The sequence below is a fragment of the Diabrotica undecimpunctata genome, chromosome 10 (genome assembly GCF_040954645.1).
Source record: "Diabrotica undecimpunctata isolate CICGRU chromosome 10, icDiaUnde3, whole genome shotgun sequence".
Classification (NCBI taxonomy): Eukaryota; Metazoa; Arthropoda; class Insecta; order Coleoptera; family Chrysomelidae; genus Diabrotica; species Diabrotica undecimpunctata.
Window position 1 is genome coordinate 17,800,719 of NC_092812.1, and position 13,321 is coordinate 17,814,039.

General features: G+C 31.8%; 1 protein-coding gene across 2 annotated transcripts in view; it reads right to left on the bottom strand.

Annotated features, from left to right (window-relative positions):
* The window catches only part of MAPk-Ak2 (MAP kinase-activated protein kinase 2), a 98,568-nt gene that overhangs the window by 43,964 nt on the left and 41,283 nt on the right, over positions 1-13,321 (bottom strand). For both annotated transcript variants that reach the window (XM_072545712.1, XM_072545713.1), the window contains exon 6: positions 12,588-12,663. In XM_072545712.1, the coding sequence (XP_072401813.1) occupies positions 12,588-12,663 (76 nt within the window). The remainder of the gene's footprint in view (positions 1-12,587; positions 12,664-13,321) is intronic.

Genomic DNA, 13,321 nt, shown 5'->3' on the forward strand with positions numbered 1-13,321 from the left:
CTCTCTCTATCGTCGAATATTTTGTTTCGGCACCGCATAATGTTCTGGAGGCATAAGCTATGGGTAAATCTTTTCCAATAGGGCCTTGTGATAGAACAGCTCCAATCGCGAATGCACTAGCGTCAGTTGTTAGTAAAAATGGTTCCTCAAAATTGGGATATATAAGTATTGGATCCGAAGTTAAAATATTTTTTAGTTCGTTAAAGGCTTCTTTGCAATCAGAATTAAAAATAAAAGGTACGTCTTTCTGAAGTAGTTTCGTAAGTGGTTTAGAAATTTTGGCGAAATTTGGAATAAATCTTCTATAGTAACCGGCTAAGCCTAAGAATGACTTTATTTCTTTGGTGTTCTTTGGTTCCGGGAAGTTTTTGATACAAGATATTTTAGCTGGATTTGTTTTTACACCATTTTCTGTTACAAGGTGGCCCAAATATGCTACTTCTTTTCTTAAAAATTCGCACTTGTCTGGCTGTATTTTTAAATTTGCTTTTCGTAACCTTTTAAAAACTTCTGTTAGTCGTGACATGTGATCATGAATAGTGGGTGAGTAGATAATTATGTCATCCATATACACTAAGCATCTTTCGTTTTGTATTCCTAAGAGGATGTTGTCCATTACTCTTTGGAAAGTAGATGGAGCATTCATTAGTCCGAATGGCATGCGGACAAATTCGTAATGTCCATTTTCGACGGAAAAGGCCGTTTTCTGGATGTCTTGTGGCTCGATTTCAATCTGGTGAAATCCAGACGCTAAATCTAGTGTTGTGAAGTATTGGCATCTTCCTAGTTGGTCCAATAGTTCTGATATTTGTGGTAGAGGATAACGGTCTTGTACTGTGAGTTCGTTGAGTTTTCGATAATCAATAACAACTCGCCATTTTTGTTTTCCTGACGCATCTAATTTCTTCGGTACGACCCAGACTGGACTCGACCAGGGCGAGACACTTTTCTGGATTATTCCTTCTTCTAACATTTTATTAATTTGCGTCTTTACCTCTTCCTTATGTATTTGAGGATATCTATAGGATTTAGTGAAGATAGGTTTAGCGTTGTTTGTTTCGATTTTGTGCTTGATTTCGTTTGTGAAGGTCAGTTTGTCGCCTTCGACATAAAATATATCTGCGTATTCAGTGCATATATCTAGAATTAGTTCTTGTTCTTCGCAATTTAGATGATCAATTCTTAGTTGTTCTTTAATTATTCGTGTTCTATCTACTACGGGTTCTTCAAAATCATTTCCGTTGTAGGATAGGATTGTCTCCGAATTTTTGAAAGGTTCGATTGAAATGTCTGAAAATTCGATTGTCTTCGGCATAGCATTAGCATTTAGTACGGAAGTTAAGAATTCTCCATTTTCATCTACATGGACTAATGCATGAGGTAATCTAACTTTTTCTATTTCTTGAGCTGATAATATGGCATCTGTATTTGATAAGTTGCATTTTAGTCTGCATATTTGTTCGGTCCGGCTGTCAATGGTAATTCTGTTTTTTCCTTTTATTCGTTTTCTCTCTGGTCTTTCAAGATTTTTGTCTTGATCTCGGTTTTTTACGATAGTATATTTTTCATTTATAGGGTTTTGATTTTTTAAATTTGATTCCTGTTTAGGATCTGGTTTAATTTTTATTTTAGGTTCGTTTTTTCTTGTTTCTGTAGGGTGTGTCGGGTTTTTGTCTTTAGGGGGTGTGTTTGTCTCGTGTCCTACTTTGTGAAGGGTGACAGTTTTAAAATTTGTATGCAACTGTCGGGTTTTAAGATCTATTACGCATTCATAATGATCTAGAAAGTCTAGGCCTATTATGCCATCGAAATCAATGTCTAAATTGAAAATAAAGACTTTGTGAGGATTATTGTCAGTGAAGGGAATCAGGACAGATTCTGTTATTAACAATTTTTGATCGGTTATACCTTGAATAGTAACGTTTTCAGGAAATCTATTATGATAATTGCGTGCTGTGTTTTCTTTGAAAACAGTGATTCCAGCACCTGTGTCGATTAAAAGTTTAAAAGTGTTGGTAGCATCGTTAATGTAATATAAATTTTTGGAACTCATTGTATGAAATGGGGTTACATGAATGTCTGTTCGGGAAAATTGAGATTCGGATGAAAGTTGTCCAAGTTGAGTACTTGGATTTGTTCTTGGATATTCGTAATATCTGTTGAGGGGTTCGTATGATTGGGAGGATGATTTTGATTCTGAAGTGAAAGAAAATCCTGATAATTTTGTGTGATATTGGTTTCGTAAATTTTATCAGTTTGTGGATTATTTTCTGTATAATAATCTGTTTCATAGTTTTCATAATTATCGGTATTATAATAATTATCTGTATAGTATTCGTCTGTATAATAGTTAGTCGTCATTTCATCAGGGTATTCGTTTAAAACATGTGCTCTTTGGAAGTTTGGGTTTCTTTGAATAACAGATGGACGATTTTGATTTTGAGATGAAAAGGAAGGTCTCTGTTGATTGAAATTTGGATTGTTGGACGAATATTGATTTCTATTAGGGTTCTGATTGTTTTGATAGTTGTTAGGTCCATTATTATAATGGTTTTGGTAACCGTGTGGCGTAGAAAAAGTTTGGTTTGGCTGTACGAAACGTGAAGAGCGGCATTCACTATTAAGATGACCAATGCGGCCACAATTTGTACATTTTGTAAACTGAGATGAGGGTCTTCTCATTGGTTGAGAGGATTTAGGAATAGTCGATCTAGAATTAGATTTTTGTTCTTCAAAATATGACAATTGAAGTTCGCGTCTAATACGATTGCTTGCTTCAATGAGATCTTTTGGATTACTAGCCCTAATAATTTGTCCTAGACGAGGTTCTAAACCGGTTAAAAGTGTGTTTAGGGCCATGGTATCGATTAAGTCACATTGGGCAGTTTTTTGATCTGGGGATAAATTTGCTACTTGGATCGAGGCGTGCATTTTTGCATTCAGAACTTGTAAACGGTTAAAGAAAGTTAGAGGAGATTCGTTAGATAGTTGTTTTAGTCTTTGTAAGTCTTGTATTAAAGAGGTCAGGTCTCTACTATCTCCGAAATGTAGATTTAGTAATTGTTTTATTTCTGTATAAGAAATTGGTTTTCTAGAATTAATAAGCTGTGCAGCTTTACCTTTAAGTTTATTTTTTACGTGAATCGTTAATAGAACGCGCTGATCGCCTGTGGCCATTTTAAAAGCACAGTCGCACGCATCTAAAAATGTAGAAAGAGAAATCGGATCGCCTTCAAATTCTGGGATAATAGAAAATATTTCCGAAAGCTTGTATGGTTCGATTTCTTGTTGAGTCTGGGAACGTGTCTCGGGCATTTTTCGAGATATTTTTAAACGAAAATGAAAATAGAAGTATGGAGAAATATAAAATGTATCAGTATATAAGGGAGAAAAAAAAATGTGGTGGTATATAAAGGGCAAAAATGTATCAATATAAAAATATCAAATAATATATCAACAAAAATGTATCAAATATACCAAATAAAAATATATCGAGAGAAAATATACCAAAATATAGCAAGTAAAAAAAATATGTCAATAAAATATCAGTATAAAATAGTATGTAAAGAAATATCAATAATTTCAAATATTAGATAATCAACTTGTATTTTCTTTTATGTATCTTGATTAATTGACTTGCAGTATAGTCAATTTCGTAAATTATTATAACAAAATTATTAACGAGATGATTCAAAATCCACTTACATAAAGAAGAACATCGGGACGCCTTGTTCTCTCTGCTCAGCTACCAGGGGCTTCACTAGGTGTTCCTTCCGTAGATTACAGGAGTGAGGTTGTTCGGAGATGCTTTCTTCTTTAAGGGTTGTCTTGTTCTCTCTGCTCGGCTACCAGGGGCTTCACTAGGTGTTCCTTCCGTAGGTCACAGGAGTGAGGACTTCCGTAGATTCTTTGTTCCGTTAAGGGATGAGAATCCGCCGTTGCCAGTGAGTATACACGTGTTCTAGCAACGTTAACCGGATCCTACTGACTTTGCGCCAATTGTTAGATCACTAATCACGTATTTGACTTTTTAAAAAAGAACTTTATTTGTTACAAATTAAATATTAAATAATAGTACAAAATTAAATTAATTTAAAATGACTACATTAACTGGACTGGTCGAAGTTGCAGCTAAGAGTGATTCCGGCATCTGAGAATGGTAATTTATAGGTTTGGTATGAAGTGCTGAATTGCTGTTCCCATGAATGTTGGCCAACGGTTCGTACAAAGTTCTAATGCGTGCTCAGCGGTTTCTATGGGAATGGGATGATGAAATCTGAAGTCGGCGAACTTAAGCTAGTTCAAGGTTAATATTTTCTCATATAACATATATATATATAAACATATATTGGCATAACTGCCAAGTTATTTATATTTTGAATACAGAACTTAAATTGTTTTTTTACTTTATTGTGCAGAAAGTTGCTTTTTTTCAGTTGTCTTAATAATAATATTGTTGTAGGTAATGCTGCATTGGAAAGCCTGGAGCTACCCGATTTAAAAAAAAATTCTATGCAGTAAGCATTTTGACCAAAAATATCTAAATGCAAAATATTTATCCAGTAGTGCTATATCAAAAAAATATAGTGAGGTAGAAGAGGAAGGTTCATTAACGAGACCACGCGTTTTTCATACGTATTCGATAGCAAAACAACCATCAACCAGTGCCAATACTGTTTCGCACAGTGATAATTCTGAACTTGACGATTTTGTTGATGAGCTTATAGATATGCCGTTATTATAATTGGTCAAGAAAAAAATATTTCATAATTATCACACACTTCAAAGGAGATTACATGCATCTCGAATACGGATTAATCTTCAGAAAACTCGCATAACAGCACTAACAAAGAGACTGGTTAAGATTAGGACAAAATCTGTACAAACTGCACCAAAGCCACAAACTCAGTTTTCTGCTGCAGTTTTTCTTGAACACTTTGCTAGCATAACGTTTGTTGGACTTGATACTATTGTAGTGAAATATCGATCTAATATTTTTAAACTAGTATTGCTGGTTCATACATATATCCAACTCATACATTTCTTATTTTAGTTAATGAAAACAATGTTACAATCAATTTCTATAACTATTAATGTAAACAATTTTGTTTTGTTTTTTTACCTTGAATTATTATTTTGTTAATATTGTCTATGTGTAGATATTAGAATTTTAACAAGTGTTACATAACTATTAAAATAATGCGAATTTAATTTTTGCAATATATATCACTTTGTAATTTAAAATTATTTCAATAATAAATAGTTCAGATCGGGTGAGTTACTTGAAAAAAACATTCTCATTTATGTAAACAGAAATAAAAAAATGGTCTTTATATTATAAAATACATAAATAAATAAAATAAAGGGTACTGTTTATTAAAGTTTTGTTATTTAATATTCCTTTTATCCCAACACATAGATTAAATTGTCCCTAAATATGTGTTGCCTCTTGTTGTGGCATATCGATCTGTTTGTTTGTTTCAAAACCATTATCAAAAAACCATACCCATAAATTTACTATATTTTTCAAACGTCATTTTAAAGATCAAAAGATTGAAAATTTAATTTTCTCAAAACATACATAAAATCATTGTTTAAAAAGATTTTCTGTTTTAAACAATGATAAAACTTAAGTCTTGACTTAAAAATAAACCTCCGCATGAGTGTTCTAAGACGATAGCAATCGAGTCTATTTCAATTAAATATTTAATCCTTTTCTAACAAATCATATAACCAAATTAAATATCTAGTAAACTAATAAAAATTCAAAAAAAGGCAGCATTTACCTACTTCATTTAAATAGGTTACTGACCGATTTAGATTTAGCAAGTCTCAAAGTATAAAAACAATAATTTGAAATATTCGCTCGAAATAGTTAAATTATCTTTCACAAGACGCATACAACCATGGTATAATAAACGACAAAGGTAACATATTGCGCACGCCGGATGGCCGTCGGCCAGGGAGTGACGTCACCCGCAGCGGAATCAGTTAGAAACTAGCATCCGTAGAGTGGATTTATCAGTTTCGAAGTTTTCTCACAGTTATATTTTTAATTTTTACGATATGCCTTGTGCGGTTTTTGACTGTTCCTTTGATAACAAGAGCAAACGAAATCGTTTCCCTGACACGAGGTTTTTTGGTTTCCCTAAAGAGGAAAATCTAATTAAACAATGGGTGCATGCCACCGGTAGGAAAGATAAATTTAGCCCAAAGACGGCGTATATTTGTTCTAAAAATTTTACAGAGACTGACTTTTATGTAAATCTTAAGCATCAACTGCTGAATTATCGGCCGAAAAATTATCGGGGTTTGAAAAAAAATCTTGTTCCCAACAAGAATTTGCCTATGATGAAACCTGAGGTCTGGTGGAGTAGAAGCACAAAATAAATTTTGCAAAGAATGTCTGACATGATTTCAACAATGCGACTTAAAGGCAAGAAATCATTGCTTTCGTTCCAAAAAGGTAACACAATATATCAAAGTAAAAACACATTTATAACATTTTCCAAAACATTGTAGGTATTCTTATATCAAATAAGGGTTTGCAGTTGCTGCTTGAAGATGTAGGCAAACGATATAATATAAACTACCTTTTGACGAGGCGTTTAAACCAAGATCCCTTGGAGAATTTTTTTGGGGTCATAAGAGCCCACGTGGTTTAAACGATCATCCAACTTCTTTAGATTTTAAATACTGACTGCGTTCTTATTTAATGGGAAAAAACAAAGGTGCCTTTTTAAATTACTGTAATGTAGAAGACGAGGGTACTCTTACATTAACTATTAGCGGTAGTATGGTAGAAAAGCTTGCTTCAAAAGAAAACAATCATTGACACCAATCCTATGGATGGAGATGACATAGTCCTCTGTAAAGAACTCGATGATTTAGGATATGATGGACTAGGACATTTAGGAGGATTTATTTGTAGCAAGCTTAAACGCAAGTTACCAAATTTAACTAAAAGTCGACGTCTTACGCCTGGACCAATCATTTGATAGAAGGTGGACTATATTAACCTTCTAACGAATTTAGGGCTCATTTGAAAAAACTGGAGATACCATATTTACTGGCAAGCAATATATTTCAAGTGTGTTGTCCGCAAGTGTTAATATTGATTGTCCTCAAGATGCTAAGAAAATATTTTTTCTGTCGCCTGTGTACTTCCGTATAAAAGATTTTAACAAAAAAATTGTTTTAGCCACGTACTAATAAAAGAAAATACAAAAAACTATCGCATAATGTATAAAAACTGGTTTATATATAGTTATTTAGCAAGAATATTAACGCGATCGTAATATTTATTTTAAAAATTGGCATTGGACTTCTGTAAGTGACTGTTGTTTTATTTAAATTTAAGTATATATTCACCAATTATGTATAATATAAAAATTTTGTTCCTTCTTAAAAGTTTATGAAAAGTGCAAGAATGTAGGTTTCTAACTAAGTAGCTATTTTTTTTTTGTAGGAATACCTTATTATAAAAGTAATACTTTATTATAGTTCTAATTTGCATAAAAATTAAACATATTTGACTAAGAAAATATGAAAAACATTTGTTTTTATTTGAAATGTATAAAGAAGGTAAGATAATATGCAAAATATCCATATTTAGGGTGACTAAGTTAAGAGTGCTTATGTATACAATTAAGAGCAATGCGAATCCTACGCTGCAAGTGACGTAGCTGCGCAAGGTTAACGCGAATTTGCACTTCGGAATAGATGGCCCTGCATACAACGATAATAACAATAAGCATTTTATTTAAGTCTTATATTTTCTTGACGATCTGGCATCCGTGTACAGGTTTGCATTAATTAACAGACAGCTGAAAATATACTCGAGTAGAATACTGCAGAAAATTAAGTTTCTGTTAATAGTTTTTAAAATTTATGACTAGAGGCCGCCACATGACGGCAGATTGAAAGTCAAACTTTTGTTCCATAAGGATTGTCTAACTAGTCCTATTTAAACAATGCTATCACCCTTCTAATACAATCGAATTAACAAAAACACCAATTTTTTTTTTTTACACTTTATTTGCATTAATACCCAATAACGTACTTCGTGCGTACTTCATACTGTGAATTTTATAAAAATTCACTCTCATCAATGTTTCCCAATTGCGTCTAAAGAAGTATAACTTCAAAAATAGTTTTTATTTACTTATATGTCACGTGCAATGCCACAAAAAGTTACCCATGGGTTTTTTGACTATTATAAATTAAATGGTATACTAGCCACTTCGGAAATTCACATTCATTTTAGAGTCATCGTCATTATCACTCTCTTCATCACTCTCAGCCAAATTAATAATAATTTTCTTCAAGGCCGGGACATTTTTCATGTAATCTTTTTCAATCTTCTTTACATGTTCTATTGCATTTTGTCAGTTTTGAGCACTGATATTTTTGAAATCTGTTTTTATTAGTTCGGGTAGTTATATACAGGGTGGTCCTTAAGTAATTGTACAAACGGAAACCGTAAATTCTACACTTTAAAATATTACGATTTAAGCCAACTTGCTTTAATGAAATGTTGATATTAAGAAAGCTACAGGGGCTACAAGTGGAAATTTAAAATTTTATTTTTCGCTATAACTTTTATGATTGTAAATATTTTTGGACAAAAATTTATAATTGGATGCTATAATTGTATACAAACTTTAACGTAACTGATAGAGGGCGCCACATATGCCACATGTGTGGCATAGATTTGCGCTTAACTTTTTTGCTCTTTAAGTTAGCTCTATTTGTGTTAAAAAATATTAAAGATACATTATTTTTACAAGGAAAAGGTATACTTGTTAGTAACCTCAAAATTTTACCGTTTTCGAGATATTCGCAGTTTATAAGTCAGCTGCATAATAATTCTTAGTTGTGATATTTGTGCGGTAAAGCACTGAAAACCTGTAGATAAGCATAATTCATAGTTTATTCTTATTAAAACAACTCAAAGATGATAATGTAACATTACAAAATTTTTGTTATGGCTGCTAAATGTCTTATTGAAGAAAATATTCTTCATCTTGTTCTTTAGGTGCCATGTCCATATTCAGATGTTGGCCGTCATCATGTTTACAATTTCCCTTTTCTATCGCTTCTTAAGTTTTTATACCTACTGGCGTTGTATTACTTTTTCCCCATTGGAAAATGCTAAAAACACAAAATATGTGGTTTATGTAAGATGGTACACCACCACATTCTAGAGAGAAGGCAGTGAGAACATACTTAAATATTATTGTTCTGAACGTTGGATTGGCCGTGGCAGTGATATTCCTTGGGAATGTAGTGAGATATTGATATAATTATTTAATTTATAAAAAATCCCAAAAGAATACTTGTTATTCATTACGTAAATTGTTTGGACATTTTTATTAGGACAATTAGAAACTAAAGCACAGGTATTGAATAACACATATGTGTCATATTTGATAATACTTTTGCTACAAATCTAACCTTAAAGACTCAGCATTTTTACAAAAACATCATCGTTGGCCAAGTAACCGATATTGTTATAAATATAGTAAACACATAGGCAATTTAGTTCGGCATATTATTTCGTTAGTTAATCACAATAGACCATTTGTTCGAGATATAATTATAGTTACTCGTAAGCTGTAACGTAGTCATATAAATAAATAATGTCATCGATAGGTTATTCCGTGTTAATATAAGTAACCAATGAATAAGATAAATCACAGTTTAATACATTATTTAACCTCTGCGACAAATAAGATGTAGTTCCATAATATACCATAAGGTTTGGATATGTATCCAAAAGAATATATTCATCCATTATATATTATAGCCACCACGTAGCTGAGAATTTAATCCGCTTGATTTTGGTGTATGGGGCGTATTAAAACAACGTGCCTATAAGAATCCCATAAACATTCGCAATCAACTATGGGAAGAAATAAATACTGCAGCAGTTTTTTTAGAACCAATGATGCTATTTAATATGAGACGATCTTTTATGGAATATATTGACAAATGAATTAAAGAAAATGGTGGACATATCGAACACTTACTTTGACAAAAAGTTATGTTATTTAGTTTCTTAATTTGGTTTGTAAACAAAATGTTTTGATTATGACTTTAATTTAACATAAAACGTAAAATGTTTGATGTAAAATTATATTATTCTGTTTTTGTCAAATTCTATTATTAATTATCCTGCTGATATATTTAGTTTATTTAATATTTCGTTAACTATTAACTTAAGTTAAAGGTATTTTATACCAAAATTTAGATTTATTAATGTTTTTGTCTATTTTTCCTTCGTTGTCTGGAGTAATTGCCTTAAATCATAATTATGCAGCCGATTTGTAAAATGCGATTATCACAAAAACTGTTGAGTTTTGAAGTTATTAAGAGGTATACCTTTTTTTTTGTTAAAATAATGTGTCTTTAATATTTTTTGTCACATATGTGGGATATGTGGCGCCCTCTATCAGCTACATCAAAATGTGCATCAAATTATAATTTCTCATATTTAAAAGTACCCAATTTTTGTGCATAAATCTTTACAAACATTAGAGTTATAGCGAAAAATAAAATTTTTAAATTGGACTTTAACACCCTCTATCTTTCTTAATATCAACATTTTATGAAAGCAATTTAGCTTAAATCGTAATATTTTAAAGTGTAGAATCTACTGTTTCTTTTTGTACAATTACGGACCAATTAAGGACCACCTTGTATAACACTTTGGGTATCTTTTGGAGATGTGTTGTTCCTCTCCGGACATAGTTTTTTGACTACTGAGCAATTCTATGGGATTCAACACACAGTAATATGGAGGTAATCTTTAGTGTTTCTTTAATTAGTGTCCATTGACGAACCCACAAAACAAAATGTCTACTTATTTTCGTAACTGAAAAAATATTTTACTTTGCCAGTCCTAAGTTTAGAAAAAAGATAAACGCAAGTATTTTTTTAATATATTATGGCGAGATTGTTTACTGCTAAAACCCATTGTTCCGATCAATTTGTAAAAACATTTAAACAAACTAATAATTCAAAATGCAACACTGCTCCGGTAATTTTTATTTGAATGTTGGATAAAGGTTAGTACAACTCTGTAATGTCCCTCGAGGGGTCTGTGTTACAATAGATATCACTAGCGGATTATCAGCAGGTTGGTCTTTAAAATTTCGCATAGATCTTGTCCCTCACAATACCTACTGTCAGGTACGAGCACAAAGAACGGAGTCGGTGTGCGTGAAAACCGAGAGAGAAATCTTAAATGTAACTACTGTTTGGCACGAGGGCCGAGAACGACGTCTAGTATGTAACCGTGGTACAATGAAAACAAGGTATGATAAACTGATTAAATAATCCCAAATTGATCATTATTGTAGTAATATTTAATAATTTATATCTTCTCTATCTGAAAGTTGCATTGGTGTTTATAAAATTATACAAGTTCTTTGCCCAGATATGAATTAAAATTAGTATTTTTAATAAATGACAACTACACACTAACGATCAAAGTGTAAACGAAATGAGATTAATTTTGAAAATTATTTTAGCTCATAGATGACACAAATGATTACTGTGAGATATGTGCTAGGTTACTGATCTGTCTTTCCGGATTTAGTACCTGCGACTATTTAGTCTATTATCTCATACAACAACCTTGCTTATATCTACATTAACCAGAATAAAAGAGATATGATGGTGTTATTTAACGATTATAGGCAAGGATGATGATAGAAACCATCAATTTTTGGCCTTAATACAATTAAAGGAGATTGCACACATCTTATGGAAAATGTAACGTCACTCAAATGCAATAAAAATTTACATGAATAGATTTGTTTCGAAATTACAATCATTGCGCCAACTCCGAATTTTGATTAATAACGTAAATTGATATAAATAAATCTAAAATCAAATGGATATGTACCTGGGTTAGAGTGAGAAAAGAGGTTTTGTTAATTGTCAGTTCATAAATCAATCTGCAGATATTTAGGCAAAGTACCATTACCAAAGTACATAGTTCCTTTAATCCGCTTAGCTCAGGCTGGGTAAGCTGTTTTCAATAGCGATTATACTAATAGTATTTATGAATTACAGTTTTATGGACTTCAAAAATGTGATTTTCATAAACTATAATTACAATTTACACCGCCATTAATCAAAATTCAGAGTTGGCGTAATAATATGAAATGGTTGTAATTTCGAGACGAATCTATTCATGTAAATTTTACTGCATTTGAGTGACATTATATTTTCCATAAGTTGTGTGCGGTATCCTTTAAAATATTATGAAATGATCTTACATTGGATCCGGGGTTTATAGGTCGTGACAAGGAACAACTTTCTCTTGACGTTTCGTCTGCAACTGAGGCATATATTTACAAAGGCATTGCTGTAATCAATTTGGTAATACAATTGGTCTACTACAATAATTGCAGACGAAATTTCAGGATGAAATTATTCCAGACTACAACATTTAATTTAGAAAACAACATATTTTGCATATAATGCAAGTTAACATACCCATTCTTTGCTACTGACAAATCAGAAATGATCGCGATTGATAAATAATTACTAAAAATAAAAATAAAAAAAAAACTTACAATATGTACATAATAACGCCTAATGCCCAAATATCACAGCTTTTATCATACTTCTGGGACCCCAACACTTCTGGAGCTATAAAAAAAATAAATTAAGATAACTTGTATTTAAAGTTAAAATTATTACGCATATACTACTAAAAAAACATGGGCTCTCAAATTTTTTAGTTATCTCTAATAATTAAAACTATAATGGACGATATTTTGAATAAAATATCCCGAAAAGCAAAAGACCTATTCATTATTGTCAAACATATTAATTAACAAAAAACAACTTTCTTTTAAAATACGTGGACACATGACACTCAAAGATTTCGTCCACGGTACACAAATACCGGTATGCTACTTAAGGAATAGAAATGTGTACTCCGACGCGCATGACGTCACCTGCGAAGCAACAGTACAGGGTATTATACTACGGTGTTCGAGATGTAGGATTCCCTGTCCCGGTAGATGTATTTGTGCATCGTGCGGTAGATGAATTGTTTTTACAAATTAATTATTCCCGTGAGATAAGTCTTAATATTTTTGTTTTTGCAGATCCTCCATATTTGATTAAACTTGCCCGAAATCATGTAATTTATCATGGTTTTATTATTGACAATAAAATAATCAACAGGAATTACTTTGAAGCATATAATATATAAGATTAAGAGAAATGAACAGGCAGATTAGTTTCAGTAACTATTAAAGAAACCTCAACAAAAATATGTCAAAAGTTTGTTAACTTTAAG